The 22,260-nt window shown below is 31.3% G+C and overlaps 2 protein-coding genes across 2 annotated transcripts in view; both read right to left on the bottom strand.

The window, feature by feature from the left end:
• LOC111638828 overlaps window positions 1-413 on the bottom strand; it is a 21,511-nt gene extending 21,098 nt beyond the window's left edge. Inside the window, exon 1 of the mRNA XM_023384581.1 lies at window positions 386-413. Coding sequence (XP_023240349.1) covers window positions 386-413 — 28 coding nt within the window. The remainder of the gene's footprint in view (window positions 1-385) is intronic.
• Window positions 414-14,238: 13,825 nt separating this feature from the next.
• The window catches only part of LOC111638830 (thymidine kinase 2, mitochondrial-like), a 17,791-nt gene continuing 9,769 nt past the window's right edge, over window positions 14,239-22,260 (bottom strand). Inside the window, exons 8-9 of the mRNA XM_023384582.1 lie at window positions 14,767-14,847; window positions 14,239-14,602 (exon numbers count right to left, since the gene is read on the bottom strand). Coding sequence (XP_023240350.1) covers window positions 14,486-14,602; window positions 14,767-14,847 — 198 coding nt within the window. The 3' untranslated portion in view covers window positions 14,239-14,485. The remainder of the gene's footprint in view (window positions 14,603-14,766; window positions 14,848-22,260) is intronic.

Genomic DNA, 22,260 nt, shown 5'->3' with positions numbered 1-22,260 from the left:
CTGTCATAACCATGCCCAGTAGTTTCAATAACTGCGTAACGCCAAGTTGTGCAAATTGGGCAAGGATACAAACGAGTACGAAGTATGTAAGTATGAAGTTTTTCTTCATAACCTGATTATTAAAGACAAACGAACAGCCGAATTATTGGGCTATGACGTTTCTATTAAAGCAGTCGAGGTAGAGAAAGCGAGAATACTAGAGAGCAAAAGAAGTATGATCTTTACTACAATCTCGAAAATGAACTAGAAATTTTCCAGGCTACAGGTGAAAAACACATAATATCTATCTGTCTTGTCTTAAATGCATTAAACGCGATTCCAATCACATCAATTGAATCGGAAAGGGGTTCTCGGTAGCAGGACTTTTCATTACTACATTAATAACCAGACCGACTAATCAGAGTATCAACCATCTTTGCTTTTTAAAATCTTATTATAAAAATTTACAATATTTTGTATTATATTTTATTTAAAAAACGAAATTACCGTCTAATTTAAAAGTTTAATCTAAGTTCATATTTTTAAATTTCTAACTCAATTCAAAACATTATTTTTTTGTTGTATGCAGTTTCCAGCATACTTTAATAAATTTTTCCTATTTGTAAAAATTTCGACGTAATTCAAAGGCAATTTTGATATATATCTTACACAGCATTAGTAATATGATTTTGGAGGTTACAGAACATATTAAATTACTTTAAAAACCGAAAAACAATTATATCATTTGATTTCATGATATTTTGTATATCTTAAAAATTATTAATTCTATCCCGGGATCCCGGGAAACTGTTCACTTTTATCCCGGAATCCCGGGACAAGCAAAAGACCCGGAAATGAGAAACCCTAGACACGACCTTCGTTTGTCTGTTTACCCCCTGGACGTTTAACCACCAAAAGTAAATTGAATCAATGCCCTCAATACAGAAACGTTCCTAAAAATTTCAAAATTCTGAACAGAAAGCAAACAAAGGAGTTATTATGCTTCGAAAAAGTGAAAATACAGTCGACCCTCCTATAATTACGGTCCCTATAATTACGATTCCTATAAAACTACAAAAAAATATACGTATTTTGGAAATGTTGAGTCGGATTATATTTTGTCTCGGGACTTAAAATACATTCATGAATATGAGAGAACGAAGGCAGAAAAGGACAAAAACGTGGTTTGCATGTCTGACATTTGAATATTATAATATAAATAAATTATTATATTACAATTAATTTAAATGCTTAAATTCTAATGTAATAATAATGGCGACGAAATCACATAATACGAGGTAATCGCAATTAAAAGACTCCTATTACACAGACATTTGATATGGTGGCATTCGGACACGTGAAAGAATTATCGTAAAAAATAACAAATTAGTACCAATACCGCCATTGTGGTAGATTTGGTGCTGCAATCCGTGTGACTTATTTATTCATGAAGTATTCTAGAGAATTTTCTATGGAAATTTTTGTGTGTGAACATTTTTAAGGGGCAAATCACACAAGGTAATCGATAGCTCTTATACTTAATTTTAGGAGAGGAAAATAAAATATTAAATAAATTCATAACTAGAACGAGAAGTGACAAGTTTTCCACGTGTATGACAGATCTTCGTTAAAATACCACAATTAAGTAGTGACGTTAACAGCTACGGGGTTTCAGATGACCGAATTTAAAGAGAAAAAACACACAAAAAATACATTTTTAATTCTAATAAATTTTCGATAATTTCATATTTTCCCTTAAATTATACACAGGAATGCGATTTAAAAATACGATTATCGCCATACTCGGGAAGGAGACTTCTTCTATCGATCGACTCCTCCATCTTTATTTTAAAATACACAGTATATTTTAATTTGTATACATTCGGAAAAAATTAAAACTAGGTCAAATCATTTTTTGTTGATAAACAATAATATAAACACATAAATTGGGTTGATGGATGCACGGGAAGTAAAAATTGGGGTAAAACACTTATCAACAGATGAGTTTCCATCGCATAAATTCGTCTATTTATAAGTAAATTTAGATTTTTATACAGCATTTAAGCCTCTAGAGTTAAACAATAGTAATTAAAATGATTAGCACAAATTTTACTTAAAATAAATTCATTTATAAAATTTAATATGGAAGAATCATGGAGGACCTCGATCGGTTTTTATACATTAATTCGGTAAGTCTCAAACATTGTCCAGCTTGGTTTGCCAGAATTGCGAAGGGTACACATGTGATTCGTGTATCAAAATAAAGCTCTTGCCGTATATTCGAGTCAATTGCAATCACAAATAAAAAATTCACAATCGTTTGGGCGTGGCGGAGAAACAAAGATACAGTGTTAGATCTATGGAAGAAACATGTCGGACACTCGAGCTTCATCTAGGGATTTAGTTTATTTTAATTATTAGAACCCATTGCTCATTCCTATTCTGAATTCCTACTTTATTGGTAATTACACGTTAATTAAAAGAAGCATCTTCCTCATTCACGGTACGAGTATTTTTTACTATTTGTATAACGTGGTATCCTTTACGAAGCTTGTCTAAGTGTGCATAATATGCCCGATGTGCATTTTATCTGCAGACATTTCGACTTGATTATGTGAAAACAGCTGTTTATAGAAATACGCAAAAACTTCCCGTTTGAATCCCAATTACTTTAAAGAATCTGTCTAATGTCGATTGCTTTTCTATCTTCTTCAGGATTTTCAGAAATAATTAATAGCATTGTAATTGTAGAGATCCTCAATTCAAAAATTGTCATCCGCTGTTTGGTATCTATATCCACATTTTTTCCATCAATAGCCCTAAACAGTTTATGGAGACTTTCATAAATTCCAAAATTCAGAAGTAATCGTTTTCCATGTACTTCGGTTGGAATGGCATACTTCAGACTGCAGCTTTGTAATGATTGCCATACATACATCACCTACCAACCAGTGGAATAGCGTGGGTGTCAGCCGCCCGGGGCGGAGGAAAATTTCGCCGTCCCCTTAAAAGACTAAAATTCAATTTTGTCACAAAATAAGTAATAAAAAATTCCGTGCTCATTTCAATGTCAGAATCCTAGGTGCGACAAAAATACAAAATGAAATGGTTTAAATTTTTACAAGATATTATTATTATTTATTGTGGAATTTTGCCGCCCCCACTACGCTACGCCACTGCTACCAACGACATATAACTACTAGACCCCGAATCGGATAAGTTATGTAGAAACTATTGTCACCGTCTGAAGGCAAAGAAAGTAGGCGCCGTCTTAGACTGTCAACGCGGTCTAAAAAATACATATGCCATGGACAAATTGTTGTGTGCTGACTTATGGTAACTATTTCTGGCGTAATTGCTATTTATTTAGTCTCGAGTGCACAGGAATTGTCACAGAATCATAACAGTAATGCCATGTGCATTAGTTACTTTTTTTTAAAACTCTTTCCGCCCTGTGGGCACTAAGAGGGCCTCTTATAGCAGGCCCATTATGGGTTCGGCCAGGCAAACAATGGGGCGACCGGGTGGTGAGCATGGGCGTAGCGAGGGGGGAGCCTGGGTGGGCACGGCCCCTCCCAGGGAACCTGGTGCCCTCCCCAGGAAATCACAGCCGAAAAAGTGTTGAGTCGATTTGTGAAAACCTAAAGCTAAAATAAAAGTTTTGAATACTAAAAAAAGGTGAACGGCTTGCTCGGTGCCCAATAATGAACAATAATTTGAAATAATTCAATTTTGTGTCAGGTTGGCCTCCACTAGGCCCCCCATAACAAAACTCTGGCTACGCCCATGGTGGTGAGGGACGGGGTCCGACATATCAGAACGGATACCCCCCGAAAAATTCCTGGGGATTTCTTGACCCGTCCAGATTCGATCCCGGGTCCCCCAGAGTGGTAGGCTGCCACTTGTCCGCTCGGCCATCCGGCCGTTCGCATTAGTTACTGTGCAGTTAATTGTACAGAAATATATAAAAAATGATCAGGTATCGCGTTTCACCGGTAAGTTAAATATAGGTCTAGTTGTTCTGATACTATATCGTCGGTTGGCGATCAAAATTTCGTAACTCCTTCTGAAGAAATTTTTCTGGAGAAACATTAAATGCAATAGATGCATTTTTTACTAACATGGCACAGAGTGTTAAAACATTCTACAATATTAAGCAAAATTTGGCCAAATCAAGAAGAAATTTTATCCAAAAATCAACCTACAAATAGAAATTTCAAACTTACAAATATAAAACTAAACTCGAAAATTCAACAATTTACAAACTTAAATTCCATTCATCAGTTCTACCGGTAATGTTCTGAAAGAAATGTCACAAACAATGAGTACTATCACGACTAGAATCATCGTCATGTACTACATATTATGAAAATTCTTCCCCTGAGCCAGATGTTTAATCTATACTAATATTATAAAGAGGTAATGTTTGTAAGTTTGTATGTAGAGGGTAATCTCCGAAACTACTCATCCGATTTCAAAAATTCTTTCACCAATATTTAGAATGGAACTTCGGGGTGGACATATATATAGGCTGTATATTATTCCGTTAAACATTCATATAAATTAAAAGATATAATCTAGGTTAAGGCTTTTACGTCCAACAGATGGCGCTACGAGTACGACGCCCTAAGTTTGCTTTTCTGTGAAAATGAACTAAAGCAGATCATCTTCTATCTATCTATATAAATAAAAATGTAATGTTCGTTTGTTCCTACCGATTCCTTTGAAATTTTCACACAACGCTGCATTCGAATACGCACGTGTTTTTATATAATATACCGTACATGTCGAAATTCCTCCACTGGAAGATGGACAGGATTAAGGCTTACCGTAAAGATACTGCTTCTATTTATACTATTTTAGATGCCGTTTTTTTGCGTTCTTGATTGCGTTTTAATAGGGTACGTCAAGAGAATGTACACTAAGAAGGGATTTTTCGAAAAATTCTTCCCCCCACGAGGGAAGTGTTATACATTTACAGTATAATAGATACATTTTGAGCCACAACAACTCGTGGCGGGGTCTGCTAGTTTACGAATAAAGAGAAAAACTTTTGTTTTTTAATTTTATGTTGTGTTTTTATTATTTTATTTATTTTCAAACAAACTAAAAGTGTTTATAATTATTAATAGAGTTATCAAATTTAGTTATAACAAAATAATTCATTTAAGTACAGTTAGTTTAAATCAGTGTTTTTCAACCTGTAGGTCGCGACCCCCAGGGGGGTCGCGAAGCCTTACACGGGCAAGGTCTATATAAGAAGGTCAGGACACGCGTGACCTACTTCTTGAGACGCCATTTTGGGGTTTTTTGAGTCGCGTGTTTTAAGCAAACTTGTAGGAGCAGTCACTTTTATACGAAATTAATTAAACTAAAATTGCATAAATTTAGTGATTTTCAGTCAAAAATATAATAATAATTTCGGATGATTACGCAACCGCAATTTTACGTAATGTTTTCATCAAATACAGTCATACCCCGGACTTACGCGATAGGTGGGACCGAGCGATAACCGCGTAAGTCGAATTCGCGTAAGTCGGGGTATAATTTTGCATATAAATACATACAAATTATTTTTAATTGGGACCGGAGACTAAAGAAAACAAAAATTTAGAAAAAAAATGTTTAATAAAATCTTAGATAATACATACGTATAACAAATTATATTATTATACAATTTTTCACATTAACTTGATTATCAAACCATAATTTTAACATTGTTTCCATCTCAGCGATAATACCGTGACGTTTACGAATGATGCTTGAATTTAAAGATTGAGCATTTTTCACAGCTTCGAGAATTTTTTCTTTGCCTTTTATAATTGTTCTGACCGACAATTCCGGTAGATCAAACTTCTTTGCCAATTCACAAATTTTCATTTTTGTATCGAAGTCTTTAATAATGGGTACGTTCGTAAAGTCAAACGAGTTAAACGCGTTAGTAACGAATCGTTCGAAAAGTCTAACGAAATAGGAATAACGATGACGTCATTCTCGTTTAACTCGTTCGACTTTACGAACATACCCAATGTTAACTTTACATTCCAAAGATAAAGTTTTTCTTTTCTTGTTTGATGCAGAAGAATTAGTTCTACTTCGTTTGGATGACATAGTAGAGTCTCTCGAGTCTCCGTAGATATAACAAACACAGAAATAAATAACACAAAATAAATTGTAGCTATGTGTGGATTCCGCGCGACACATCCGAACATGTAAGCTGAACAATAGTGTGGGGGGAGTGAGTAATCAAGGGTTGCGTGGCGCTCAAACAAAAGACGAATCGACGAGATTTGAAAATCGCGTAACTCCGGGTTCGCGTAAGTCGGGGTAGCGTAAGTCGAGGTATGACTGTAGTTTAAAAGAAACAATCATCATATCATTCGCTGTCGTGATTAAAATTAATTAAATAGGTGTTAAAACTGATGCAATTACGTATATAGGCACTTCGTAAAGTGATGCAATAACATCAAAAAAAAATTAAAGCATAATGAAGAATATAATAATATAAAAAATTTATAATTATTTTTTTTAAAGCAGGATTGGTTATAAAATTAAGATGAAATTCAATAGTATTACTGTATTAATAAATGTTGTCAATGCAATGCTCATTTTATAATAAGTAATAGATAAGTACAGTAGATATATTTTTCTCTCCGGAAAAAACAATTTATCTTATTCAAATAAAATCTGTTTTTAAATGTTCGGGATAAAAGATACGAATGATCAGTAACAAATAATTATTGCTACGCAAATGAAAAGATTAAATATAAATAAAATCAATTAAATATTACAGAATCTCTATATTATAAGAATTAGATATACAGTATTTAAAATTCCATCACTTGTTTTAAAATAAAAATTTTAACAATAAAATTAATGTAAAAATTAAACTAATTTTTTGCAATGTTTTATTAATAAATATTGAGAGTATAAGTCAATACCATCATCATAATTTTATTTTTAAATAAAACTCTTTTAATATGATCATATTGTATGTTTAATTATTTTCTCATCAGATAGAAAAACGAAAAAATTACATTTGTTTTATATCTGGATTGCCAATATCGTTTATAAATTTCATGTATAGTTCGTTCATACACTCGAAGACTATACACTAGTTTGTGTAAAGTTTGTAACATGTGGTTTAAACTCCTTGAACTGCATCGTGAACCATCCGTTGATGTCTACGCTACATTTTACTTTCCTCCGCTTATTTGCGGGAAATCTAAACAATCGAACGTCTGTAGATGTACTTTTACAATTTGGTGCCACACAATAACCAATTGTTTAAAGGTTTGAGTATTTATAGTAGACTCACGCGGGAACTACGTGTGGAGTATAGTCCATCGATTAGTCCCAAAATGGCCGCTGCCGCATAGAATCACGGGAGCGTGTCCTGACCTTCTTATATAGACCTTGTACACGGGGGGTCGCGGGTGAAAGAAAAAGACAAGTGTTTGTAGGTCCTAAACTACATTAAAAAAACTACAATTTCAGTGAGAAGGCTGTACCTGTTTGTTTTACTGTACAATTGGTTTTTTGATCGATATTTAGGACTCAATCATGGGTATAGCCAGAGGGGCCCACCCCGGAATATCATAGCTGAAAAAGTGTTGAGCTGATTTCGAAAAAGAAATAAAAATCAGAAGCTGAAAATCCTGATCCTAAGAAAAAAAAAAAAAAATGTCAACGGCTCCCTGTGCCTAATGTTATGAGTAAAGGAAGTTTCATCATTTCTCTGTGTTAATTAATTAAGTTATTGTCGATTCTTATGAAATCTTCATTTTAATCAACAATACTTTGTCTCAACAGAAAGAAAATTAAATACATAGTTTTTAAAATCACTGATATAGTTTTAATATGGCCCTGGGGGGGTCGCCAGAATTTTTTAACTTGTAAAGGGGTCGCGTATTCAAGAAGATTGAAAAACACTGGTTTAAATTATCACAGTACAGTATTAATTTGCTACTTACATTTTTACAATTAATAAAATATCGAAAGCTTACCTTAAACAAATTGCTAAATTTTCTCTAGTGTTCTAGTTTCTATAATAGTTTTCTCTAAATAATATATTATTTTTATTTAAATCAACTGTAATTTTATCAAGTAAATAATAAAACTGGTAATTAGACATTCTAAAGTACTGATAGAATTTTGTTTCATCATCAGCTTTAATATCAAATGTTTGATGTCACTTTAAATAGCTTTCATCTTTATTTCAATAGTTTTTAACTTCATTATATCAATGTCACGCTCTTCAAAATAGAACATTCCTATACATAAAAGATAGAGCTTTATGAAGAAAACTTTTCATCATAAATAGAATGGCCATCGAAAAATAACTTCAAACAGTTTCGAAGTGCAGTAAAACCTCTCTTAATGGACACTCGCGGGACCCTTTATGGCCGTATTTGCAACCAGGGATCAAGAATTACAGTTAGAATTTAGCCATTTACCCAGCGACGCACGCAGACTACACAAAAAGGGGACACAAGCTATAAAAAAAAACACCACCATACATTATACAAGAAGCTTCAAACTATAATTCAACATGGGATCAGCGCTCGCATAAAATGGAATTGGTTGCTTTGCAATCGGGGCCAAGTTTTTGTTAACATGTAACTTCGTTGCATGAACAATGGTCAAATATCGTTCAATAGATTCTTTAATATTTGCAGATAAGCTAATGTCATGAATTTTCTGTTGTTTGTTGATAATGGAATTTGGGGTTTTCTTGAGGATTAGGAAAAAGGACGAAAAGGGAGCACGTGCCGTAAGTGCCCCAATGTACGGACGCCCTTGCAATAACCATTCACTGTACTGTACTTTTAGTACATGAACGCTTATTGGTTTTATCTACCAACTCTTGATCTTTAGTTGTGAATAGGGGCATTAGAAAAGTTCCGTTAAAAAGAAGTCAATGTCTTATTTTAAAACAGTTCAAAGCTATTTTTTGAAGGCTTTCTTTACGAATTAGAAAATTAATTGCATATTCGTTTTCTGTCTAAAGCAGAGATGTCCAACCTTATTGTTTCTCTGGGCCGCATTGGAAGAAGTCAAGGAGTTTTGGTCCACAAGTATATTATATATACTGTACTTGTGGCCCAAGTATATTTTGGCCAAATCCATGTCCAAATAACATGTCTAGATTATAATAATAAGTATTAAAACTTTATTACGAAAAAGGATATTTTAAAAAATTACTTCTACAGACACTTTCAATTTATACTTAGAAATAGATAAATTCATTTATTATAAAAGAGACAAACGAAAATTTATTTTAAAAACACAAATATTTCTTTTATTTGAGTCTCTAATTAATAAAAAGCGACGAAACACCATTTTAAAGTGCATTTTTATTCAATTAATATAATAATAAATCATATGTAGCCCAAAAAGTAGCCAAAGCGCCAAATGATATTTTTTACGTCAAACAAAAAAAAGTAGCCACATTTGGCCCAATGTAGCCAAATCTTGCAACGTTGGAAGAAATACTAAATAAAGCTGGAGTTGTGAATCAAAGGATTATAGACCCAAGTGCGGGGAAAAAGAGGCAAAGGACAAAAGATAAAGAAGTGAAAAAGGTTGAAAAATTACGGGTCCATATTTGCTTAACAGAAGATCTATTTAACGTTTCTCACTACTACATCTTTTGTCCTTTCTCATCTTTCCCCCCTTTTCCCAAATTTGGGTCTATAATCCTTTGAGTCACAACTCCAGCTTTATTTAGTAATCCTTCCTCATTCACAAATCTCCAAATATTTGAAAATATTTTCTTTCCACTCAAACATAAAATATGAATAAAGGTTTACGGCTTTGTGAAACTTCTTTTTTGAGTTTATGCCGTTAAAATAAATAAATAATAATAAATTAAAACATTTGTCGGTTTCGTTTACACGTTCATTGGGCCGCATGCGGCCTGCGGCCTGCGGGTTGGACACCCCTGGTCTAAAGAGATGTGTATGATACGATTTAATAGAAAATTTATTTATTTAAAAATATTATAAAATACTTTGAGAAACAGTTACCAGAATACAATAATTGTGATTTATTGATAAGAAATTATAAATAAATTAAATCAATATTTTTCAGACTTCTTTAAATGCTCCTGAAATAATTCGATACCTTACAAGTTTAATTGAAATGACATTCTTTTTTCATACGAACTAATTCATTTTATTTTATAAAATATTAATAGTCTAAATATTAAAGAAACGGCAAATAATTTAATTAAATTATTACTGTTGATGCTCTGTTGCTGCTTTTACTTATAAACAGGAAAATAAGAATTCAATATTTATCTACATTATCAAATTATTCGGTAAATAGAATGTAAAAATAATGCTAAAAACATATCTAAAAGCGATAGCAGCAGTCCACTTCCTCTAAAGGTAAGAGGAACGAAGGTCTCTACCTATCAAACAATGGAATCTTCCCGACATCTAATATTAGTAAAACATATAAAATGAATTAATAATTCCTTTAAAACATTTGCTCATTTTAATTTTAAAATATATTCAAATTTCATTCTAAAATAAGACAGAACAATCAATACCTACATAAAGACGTGATCGATGTTTAGTAGTAACCTATACCTAAGTGTATACACTTCAAATTTAAAATGTTTACTCGTTTTAATTTCCTAAATTCGCACTTTACACGTAGATTTTTATTTAAAACCCAATCGAGCAGTAAATATATTATAAACAGTGTATAATATTTAAAAATCGGTTTAATGTATCGGAAAATGGAATCACTTCCGGTTTAATGCCCGAACAAAACATTCACCTCGACAAGGATGTTTTCGGTTTAGTTTGTGTGAGTGACCGTGCTGCTAGACACGTTTCGTTTATTTCAATGCCGATTATAAGGCTGTCAGCTCAGAATAGGACGATTGAAGGACACCAACACACATTCAAGGTTGTTCGTTGGTGCTTCCAAGGTCGAAACGCCGACCGAGGTCAATGGAAGGTGAACAGCCGACGTTTACCAAACCAACTAATAACGATGTGTCCTTTACTCGATGACGAAAACGTGAAATGTTGCACGCTTCTGTCCGCTTTATTTGCGAAGCGTGTACGTGTGACAGGTGTGAATGGCGTATTATTTTGTTTATCGTCGTTACAACTCTCCAACCTCTACCTCTTCGCGGAATGAGATATTTCCGCTTCGATTTTCTAAGTTGCTAAGGTAACAATGTAAATAATAAACTACACGTGCTGTTTTTTATTTACATGCTTCCTATTTCGAAATTATTTATTCATTTTTTAAAGATAAATAGGCCATAGGTAATTTTATATATATTATAAAAGTATTGACAACTGTTTATTCGATTGGAAATGTTGTGCTTGTTTTAATGGGATATATTCTTATTTTTATGGTGAGAAAAATATAAAATTTGGGGGATCTTAAAGCTACTTAATTGTATGGAAAACGAGAAATAATGTTAATTAAATCGATTTTAATTACAGTTAGCATCGATATTATCAAAATGAATTAAAATCTGTTTTTAGATTTAATTAATATATTTTCATTTGAGCCTGTCGATTTTCTTAATATTAATATTATCGAATGCCGATGTTAATTTAATATTTAGAAAGAAAACGAGATGTGTGATTTTCCTCGTGGAACTGTAGACCTATATTCGCGGCAGCATTTCCTGAATGGGAATGGAAAGTGAAGTTGATGACATCGTAACCGTAACAACTTTCACTCGGACTGACCGACCTTGCGACGACAACCCCATAACGCACGAGGTGAGTGACCTAAAGTATCAGGTCGTTCACCGTTGCAACGGTGTCAACAACCGTCGATGTCTTTAACCTCAGCGGTAGGGCCGCGAGATATCTTTCCTATCCCCGGTGTGGCCAATGACACCGGGATTGTTCCATTCTTTAGCGTGGGTGATAAATGGAAACCGTCCTTTCTTCACTTATTTCCCCTCCGATCTTCCTATTGGGTGTGCCGATTGGTTGCTTGTGACGTAACAGGAGAATCCATTCTCCGTTCGATCTGGGGAGATTTTTATCCTCTAGCTTCCCTTAAATAGAATCGTCCTAATTTACTAATATCTTATTTTCATTACTATTATATACAATTGTTTAGCCTGTATCACTTTCATCATCATCACTTCTGTTAATTAATTGCAGCATACTGAATTATAAACATAAAAATACAAGTATAAAATTGTTAAATTATTATTTTAACAATTATATTTGCACTACAAATTAGAAAAAAACATTTTCATTATTATTATTTTTATATTAAAATATATAATAAAATGTAATGTGGGTTTACTTTTTGTTTTAAAAGCGCGTTTTACAGGTGATCGATAGAGAACAATACTGTTAAATGCGTAACAGTACAGGCCTACTGTATGTCAGTATATCCGTTTTGATATTTTTTACAATTAAATTTGATAATAATTTGTTATCTAAATTTTTATCGACATTTTTTAGCTAGAATATATAAAAATTATTGCACACTTGAAAATAATTATGCAGGTAATGAAACAAAAAAATTTTTTAAATTATGTTACATTTGTATGAAAATTCCGGAAATATATTTTAAAATTTAAATAGCATAAAATTCGTTTTTTAAATTTAATCAAAATTAACTCGAAAATTTGACTTGAATCGATCTTATAAAATTGTCCCTGCTTTTTTTTTCTTCAACTATCCCTCAATGAATTAAACAGGTCAATTGAAGGATCCGGGATTGAATCTGGACGGATAAAAAATCCCAGGAATTTTTCAGGGGTCCGTACCGATATGTTTGCTCCCTCCCTCACCATCCTACCTCCTCATTGTGGGACTGGCCAAACTTACGATGATCTTGTAATGGCCCTCTTGATGTCCACGGGGCGAAAAACGTTTAATAAATAAGTAAACAAACAAAAGTTTAAATGCAACCAAATTCACATGCGGGAAAAATTTCCGTAAAAAAAATTAGTACCAAAACTCCCACTGTGGCACTTCGTGGGCTGTAAGCAATGTAAAATCAATTTCATTTGTGAGGGCATATGAAAGAACATATTGCAAATTTGGCAGTTTTAAAAGACAATATACACTGCATATGAGAAGCATTAGAGGATCAGTTAGGGTTGGTCGTTGAACACACTGTTCACTTTGGTTTTGTCTTCAAAATGGGGTCCGCATTGAACAGTATCTGCTGCATCTCCAATGTCTCTGTACAGCATGAATGTCTTGTAAAATAAAATGTTTGTTGCTTGCAGTACCAAAAGTGGTATTGTGGCAACTTTTAGTACTAATTCTTTTTTATGGTAATGTCCTAAAATGGTTATTTTAGGACCATACAAATGCAAATTAGGTTGATTGGACTACTAAACATCTCTATAGATACCGTTGAATAGGAGTATTATATCCAGATTACATGGTATGTAAAATTAAATGCATACATACAATTAAAAATTATTCATTTTTCATTCAAAAAGTTTAAATATGTACCATTAAGTTTTACTACTGTGTTCCAATGACCTATAATAATGAAATACTCAAGTAATAACATGGATAGTGAATAGATTTTTACACCATATATTCAAAATTATGTAATATTTTTTTCTTGTTTTTGTAAATTTCAGCTTTATTAATTTTATAATCAGTACAGGAAGGCAACAATGTGTCCATGAGCAAAATTTTAATGACCTAACACAGTAGTTTAAAATTTTGTTATGCTGAAATTGAATTTAAAAAATTAAACATTGCATTTCTATTCTATTCTATATGCATTTCATATTCTTGCATTCAACATAATTACAGATGATTAAAAACTCATATTTTTCTCATAACATATCTTTCTGATTTCATAACTTTGATTATTGACTTCTCACAGGCACAATATTAATAATTATCAAAACAATCCATGATAATAGTGGCAAAATTTGTAATGTAGAAAACTTTTTAATTATTTTTCTGACCAAAAAAAACTGATCAATGACATATTGAAATTTAACAAATGTAAAATATATATACATGATTAAAAAACATTGTATGTTTACATCAAAAGAATTCATTTTTAATATGTTATTCAATGTATGGAATTAAATTTTACCTAATTTAAATAATGACAATACACAAAATTTAAAAAATATACTTTTATTTGTATATACAGAAATATAGGAATAATTAGTTTTAAAAACTTTCATTATATCAGAGATTAAAAATAAATACACAATATTTAATTTTTTGAATTAAAAATTACACATTATAAAAAATAATCTATTTTATTTATATACCATAGATACTTTTTTGTTTGAAAAAACGCATTTTTGAAGTTGACTAATAAAGCTTATTCATTCTTAGATATATAAACATATTTTTAAATTTTAAATAAATATATTCTGACATGCCTATTATAAAGTGGATACATAAATATAAGGACAAACCAAATAAACTAACAATTATGGTCAATAAAAAGTTTTAATTCATGCAAGTTCTTTCATTTCGAGTTTTTCAAACATACAGTACCATACAAAGAAGTTTAGATTTTATTGTGATGATGCCTTTCCAGATATGGGCGAATGTTTATTTTGAAAAAGTATATCACAAGTGTATTTTCTGAATGTATCCTGCATATCACTGAGTTCACAATTGGCATCCAGAATCTAAAAAACATTAAATTTAATAACTTTATAAATAATATTTAATGTAAAATTGAATTCTATGTAATTATTACCAGCACTGGAGCGANTTAAAAACTTTATAACATTAAATTTAATAACTTTATAAATAATATTTAATGTAAAATTGAATTCTATGTAATTATTACCAGCACTGGAGCAGGAACCACAAAATCACTTTTTGTTGTTAGCCATTTTTCATGTAGATCATGAAGACTCTTTAAATAATCCTTTTAATAAAAATATGTTAAAAGTTAAAAACTTTATAACATTACATCTCAATAATTTTCAAATTAAACACTTATAGTAAATTACAGTAAGACCCCGCTTAATGCTGCCTTGATATAACGTGGTCTGCTCAAAGCCTAAAAAAAGCTCAAAATTTATGCCGATTCAAATTATCCTGACATTTCATTGATTCGTATATAGTGGAAATGTATGTGAGTTTGCAGTAAATAATGGTGGTTATATGAATGATCAAGATTCATATATAATACGATTATTCCCAAACAGGAACCAATCAGCAAAAGTAGCAATTTGTTGTAGCGCTGTACTTTCTTTAAATCTATGCTTGTTTGGTGCAATTTTGGAAAAAATATATCATCATGGTTGCCATAGGCAATATCAAGTTTGCTTAACAAGAATTAACTGATAACTGCATGAATGGAGTGTGAAAGAAGTTATGGCTGGAGGTATCGAAAAATTCGCAACAAGAAGAGCCTATCGCTGTATCATTAGGTTGACAATTTGGAAAACCTAATCAATACAGCAGGACTAGAAGATATAGTCAAGCAGGATATTGAGGAATTACTGCAGGTTTCTAGTGAGAACCTTACCAATGACAACCTTCAAGAACTGGCAGAACAGCGAATTCATGTAGAAAATAGAAATTCTAAAAACAAAGCATCCAAAGAATTTCTCTACAGATTTCCTTGGTAAAAGTTTGGTAATGATAACCAAAATCGTTGATAAAATTGTAGCAAATGATCCAGATTTTGAAAGAACTGCAAAAGCAAGACGAGGCATTTTGGATGCGACCTCTTGCTATCGACATTTACTTAAGGAAAGAAATGAAACTACATGACTTTATCACCAAAAAAAGAAGAATTTCAGAAGCTTCATCACAAAAATGAACTTTACAATTCTGTGTTCATCTGTTTATGTGTTATTTAACATATATTGTTATGCAAATTAATATAAAAATAACTTAAAATTAAAGTAAAATCTGTTTATTTTTGGTTGCATGTTCCCTTTCCCTATTTACTCTATGTTAAAATGACCTTGTTTAATGCTATTTTGTTTAGCACTTTGTTGTCTAAGAACGTATCCCCCTGCATTAAGCGGGGGTCTTACTGTATTATTAAAATTTTGCAATTCTGTTATGGCTGTTACCAAATTTTTTTGTTTGTAAATATGCACTTTAGCACTTCTCAAGAAGTATTTTATAAACTAATTTATCATCACAAATAATACTAAAATACAGTTTATCATTAAAAAAAATCAACTTAGTACAGGTATGTTTATTTTTCCTAAAATCCTAATATGTTTACAAAACTATCATATATATATTATGAATTTGGAAATCATATCATCACAGATATTTCATGTCATAACTTTAATTACAATATTAAGTTGATTTTAATATGTAAAACTACCAGTATCTTGTATTAGGTAACAAAACAATTTTTAACTAGTACTTTTATTCGTTAATAGTTTTAAAACTTTTTTGTACAACTGGACAACTATCAAAAAAATAAAATGAAAGTCAATCTGCTTGTGAAAGTAACAAAAAATAATTTATTAGGAATGTTTTCAGCCTATTTAGATCAAACAGTATGACAAAAATGTTCCTAAATAAATTCTTACTTTTGGCTTGCTTAAGAAGATGTCTGAGTTTAATTTTACTTAATTATGGTGTCAAGTTTCATTCATTTCCAAGTCATTAACTATCAAAAGATTACTTTTTACTCATAAAATTGTAAAATTAAATAGAAAATAAACAAACAAACAAAAAAAGATATTATTGTTTTGTTTATTTTGCTGTTAATTTCAAAAAATGAAAATTAGAAGTAAAAAAAGTTAAGATATGTTAAATATTGTATATATAATTAAATTTAAGTAATTTTATATTATACTTTTTAGCATAGGTGTATTTTCTAACAAATCAATAAAAAGCAAAAAAGATACATTTTATGATAATGAATGATCTTAATGTAAAACTTCAGTTTTAAATGATTAGATGTTTATTATACAATTGAACATGACTGATACTGTATGCTGTATCTGATATTAAAATGTGGAAATTGTATTATCAAATGGTACTCTAGTTTGATGTTAACATTATTTTTTCTCAATCCTTAATCAAACATGCTTCTGGGATTTACTTTAGTGGATGTTATACACTATATTCGTTGATACTTTTAATACAACGGTAAATCAGTTAATGATTGTTAAAAACTTAAAAAACCAGAATATTTTCTAATAATGCAATGTTTTTGTTTTTTGACTTTCTCTGCCCTGACACTAAGAATTTTTTTTCATACCCATTTTGCCACTAGGGGTTTAGCCAGGCCCACAAATGCTCAGCCAGGTGGTGAGTTATGGGGCCAAAATAGATGGGACAGCTACCCCTGAAAATTCCAGTTTTTTGATTTGCCAGGATTCAATCCCAGATTCCTCAAAACAGTAAGGTCAATCAATGCCTTATCACCTCAGCCATCTGGATGGCAGTCACCTCTTTTATATATATTAACTTCATACTATATTAACTTCAACTAAAATATTTTAAGATGAACTGGACTTTACTTTCTCTATGTTATAGAAAATAACAGAGAATGGTGATTGATCAAATTTTTACCCCTCCCCCAGTTCTTTTTGCATTTCTTGATGTTTTGACATTCAAGGAGCCCAAAAGGATAAAAAAAAATCTTTACAAAATTCTGTATGTATGTGTTGGAGTCTATCTTGCAGGACTCCAACACAAACATATACCTCAGGACTAGATAAAGCAAAAATTTCTCAATATATATGACTGGCAAAGCTAAATGATCTAAGTACCAAAAAGTATTTTTGGGGGAAAAAAAAAAAGCTTTGTCCAACAGAGCAAACATTTCTATAAGCACAAAGTTCTTTAGAAAATATAAGGAAAGTGTTCAAAATGTTTTTTTTTTTTTGTCTAAATACAGTAGGTGACAGGACATTTCCAACTTTGTCTTATCAGGTGAGCTAATCTGGAATACATGAGTTTCCTGGTGGTTCTAAGTGCTCTACTCTACATCTACTTGAAGTGGAAAATGCGAAAGTAGCCAATATTCAACAACTTTGTCTTGTTTGTGACATAGTCCACATACTACAAATTAAGTTCAGTCATCATTCACTTAAAGTAGCATTGAAAAAGTCTGTTTTCTTCATCTATGAATTCTAGCTTAGCACAAATACCTTTCTTCTTGTTGTCTCTCAATCCACACATTCCAAATGAAAAGGAGTAACCCAACAGCTATATCAGGCAATTTCAGCTACTCAAAATTGTAGATGGCAGCAGACTAACTTGAATTGTGGTTAAAAGTGCAATGATTTTTTAGTAAACATCTTAGAGATATGATTTAAACATTTTACAAGTGTAAAGTTTTTTTTGTATTATAAATGCAACAATTATGGTTGAACACATAGATCAGCTAGTGTATGGAGAGCTTCTGCACATACCACAAACTTCATCTCTTGATGGTTATTAAAATAAAAACAAATTTTCACTTGAATCATTTTTGTGGGGGGGAAAACTATTTGTATATTTTAGCACTTACATCGTTTAACTTTTTCATTCCATATATTGTTTTCTGAATGCATTTAAATTATCATTTAAAAGAAAATTAACAGCATTTATTGGTATCAAATTGATTATAATTTATTTCTAAAGTTTAATAACCATCTATCTAAGACAAAAATCTAAATAAATCACAGACTATATTATTTATAATGATAAATTTATATCATTACAAAATGATATAAATTTAGTTTTAAAAGATTAAAGATTTTTGTTAAAAACTTAAGCTAAACTTCATATTTATGAATGAAGTTCACTCATTACATAAATATACTTAGCAAACTTAATTTCCTCTTAAGTTTTTAATACATTTCCAAGATTTAAAAAGGTATATTTATAATGCAAATTAAACTAAAAGTACACAAAACTTGAAATATTTAACATTCATTTCTACTACATTCTTATTCTGTGAGATGTTTTAAATAAATTTACATAATGAATATTTATTACAAACAATTTTTATCAAACAAACAAAATGAGTTTACAACTACTTTTCAAAATAATGGAATATTGAAATTATGAAAGCATGTTTGTTTTTTAAGTATTAACATTATATTATCTAATAAAGAATGCAAAAGATAGAATAAAGGAAATAAATAACTGACCTTTATTTTAATACTTTTTAAGATAAAAATGAAATTTATTCATTCTTTGGATTTTACATAAATTAAATTTAAACTTTGTGTAGGCATTTCAAAATCTTGTAATAATTTTTGAATTAATTTTTCAATATAATAAAATATATTTAATATTTTAGTTTTTAAGTAACCAATAATATTTTAACTGAAATTTGATTACAGTGGTACCTCAGGTTACGAACGCCCCAGCATACGAAATTTTCAGGATACGACATAAAATTCGAACATATTTTTGCTCCACGATACAAACAAAAACTCACCATACGACGTTACATTAGTTCGCATTTTTCATTTGTTTTTCTTACTACAGTTATTTTTTTTTATGTATTACTTGGCTTTAATTTGAGTATGTTTTTCGCGTTGGAACGAATTATTTGGTTTTACATGTAATCGTATCGGAAAAGATGATCCACCTTACGACATTTTCATGATACGATCTCAGTTTCGGAACGGATTAATTTCGTATCCTGAGGTACCACTGTATAAGTAATCGGTAGTGGACTATTCGATTGCAACCCAACTGTCCTCTCATAGCACCAAATCTTATCTCGTCTCCTACGAAAAATAGCAGCACAGCTTAACTACAAAATCGTAGAGGGTCTCAAAATTAGAACAAAACACTTTTAGTCCGGTTAAAATACTCAAAGGTTGGACGACTGGATATCATCAGAAAAAATGGGTGAAAGGAAACTGTGAGGCACCTCTGCATGACCTTCAGCGCTCAAGGCCAGACAGAGAATCAATAGTCGAGAGTAATATACTAAAAACATTATTTCAGCAAATTCTTTTTTATTTTTATGTATTTTTAGATGAGTTTCGTCAAATTTGTAGAATTGATAAAGACTCTACTTCATTTGGGTCAGTAAAATAATTATATAAAAACCTCGAAAATAAAATAATTTTTTTATGTTAACTTTTTTAAAACCGACATTTGTCATAAACATTAATAATATTCAGTGGCGTACCGTGGGTGTCAACCGCCCGGAGCGGAGGAAAATTTCGGCCCCCCTTATTTAGGTATTTCAATTTAAAAGACCAAAATTCAGTTTTGTCACAGAACAAGCAAGAAAAAATTCGGTGGTAGTGCAGCGACCTGTTTAAAATAGTTCTATTGGATATTAGTGGTGTATATGAATCGTACAAGCAAAAAAAAAGGTCAACAGGTTTCGCTGAAACTCCTCGAATGACAGTTACTAGTTCACCGGGCGAGCCGATTCCCGGACTGTCCGGATGATAGCACTATCGTAGGCGCGATGAAAATATAGATTAGGATGTTTCAAAATTTTACAAGATAATATTATTATTATTTATTGTGAAATTTTGCCGTCCCCTAAAAGGTAATTTTGCCGCCCCCTAAAGAGTGCCGCCCGGGCGGACCGCCCCTACCGCCCCCCTACGGTACGCCACTGATAATATTGATCCACTTGTTTCTAGCAGGGTAACGATGAATTTATAGACCGTGTTGCTAGATATTATTTTACAATATTAATAACACATAAATTTTAATATATACTGGTTGAAACAATTAGCAGAGCGTATGACTGGTTGTAACGTCTTAGCTGTAAGTACAATAAATGATAATATGACAAGAATTCGGCACGAATGCATGTCTTTTCATCTATTATTGTATATTTTATTGTATCTTACGTAACAATAACATGTGGCATTCAGGATCGTTCGTTGTAAACGATTTATATGCAACATCTCATGCTTCCCGAATTGTTTCGAGCACTGTATTTCTTTTAGTAAGTAAATAGTAAATAACTAAATACTGTAATTATATATTTAATTGCATTACGTAATTTATTAGTAATTTTCTTTAATACAATTTTTAAATGCTATCCAATTTAAATAGACATTTTTGAGATATTNTAAATATTGATCTTTGCATTCCATGTTTGAATCATACTGGTTTAAAAACCTGAGGAAGACTGGGGTATGGTCGAAAACGTTAGTTACCCATTAAAGTCTTGTTGTTACTGGACTCCTAAAGGTTCTAGAGTGTGATTTATACATTCTAGTAATTCTGTAAGAAGTTGTTCTAATTCATTTTTGTTAACTCGTCACTTTCTCAGTCCACATTAAGTCAAGTTTGTGGGATTCTACTATATTTGTATATATACTTTTTGTTTGGCGAGGCATTGACTCAATTAACTTACAACACTATTCCACAGTTAATTCCATTCCAAACTTGTGATATAGTTTGCTTTAACTCTGCAAAAACTGAATATCAGTGTTTGTATCATTTTTTTTCTCATAATGTTTTACAAATTTTCAATAGGATTAAGATCAGGAAAGTTTCCTAAACCCTAACCTAAAATGTTTATTCCATGTTTGCTGACTGATGTACAAGCTAGAGCCAGATCCTGTTGGAAAAGAATCACTACCACAAAACAAGCTTCTATTGAGAAAATAAGATAGTACTGTATTCAAAAATCTCCTGGTAGTTTTTTGACTTTATGGTTGTATTTAAAAAACAAGATGGTCAACACTAGATTCTCAAAAGCAATCCCATGTCAACACTTATGGAATGTTTTACTAACTGTAATAAAAAAAAAAAACTATTTTTGAAACTACACTCTGACTGATCTTTAACATTTTCACTATTTATAGTTGTGTTTCACATGTATCTCTGATTCTAATTACATGTTTGATAGCATTTGGCATATATTTCAGCAATATTTTTACAGCATATTAACTATGTTAAATACTCATTGTAAATAATATTTCCTTTAAAATGCTACAAACTAAAAAATAATAAGAATTTTAAACTTGACTGAACATTTCAGTTAATATTCTATTATTTTAAAACACATTAAGAATTATTCCATTATTTTTAAATACAGTAGTGTCTCGAAAACTCGGCACTCGATAACCCAGCCACACCCTGGCAGGGCAAAAAAATCCTTACTTAATTCATTTTCATTATAGACAGCTTTATGCCTCAAAGTATTTTTCTGAGGTCTGTCTTATCAGGTAAATTACTGTACACAGTGTATTCATTAATTTTCATTTTCACGCAGTAAAGGCTCTATGCCTTCATAAAGGACGTACTTTTCCTTTGTTTAAGGGTATTTGGGCAGTTTATTCTCTGTTATATTCTCAAGTAAACAATACATACAAGTACAGTACAGTATTTTCTGAGGAAACACTCGTACTTATTTTTTTTAACCCCATTCCCGATA

This window comes from Centruroides sculpturatus, unplaced genomic scaffold (genome assembly GCF_000671375.1).
Source record: "Centruroides sculpturatus isolate CEXI.00-Female unplaced genomic scaffold, Cexi_2.0 scaffold1154, whole genome shotgun sequence".
NCBI lineage: Eukaryota > Metazoa > Arthropoda > Arachnida > Scorpiones > Buthidae > Centruroides > Centruroides sculpturatus.
Note: the sequence above shows the minus strand (reverse complement) of the source record. Positions and strands in the feature narration are given on the sequence as shown.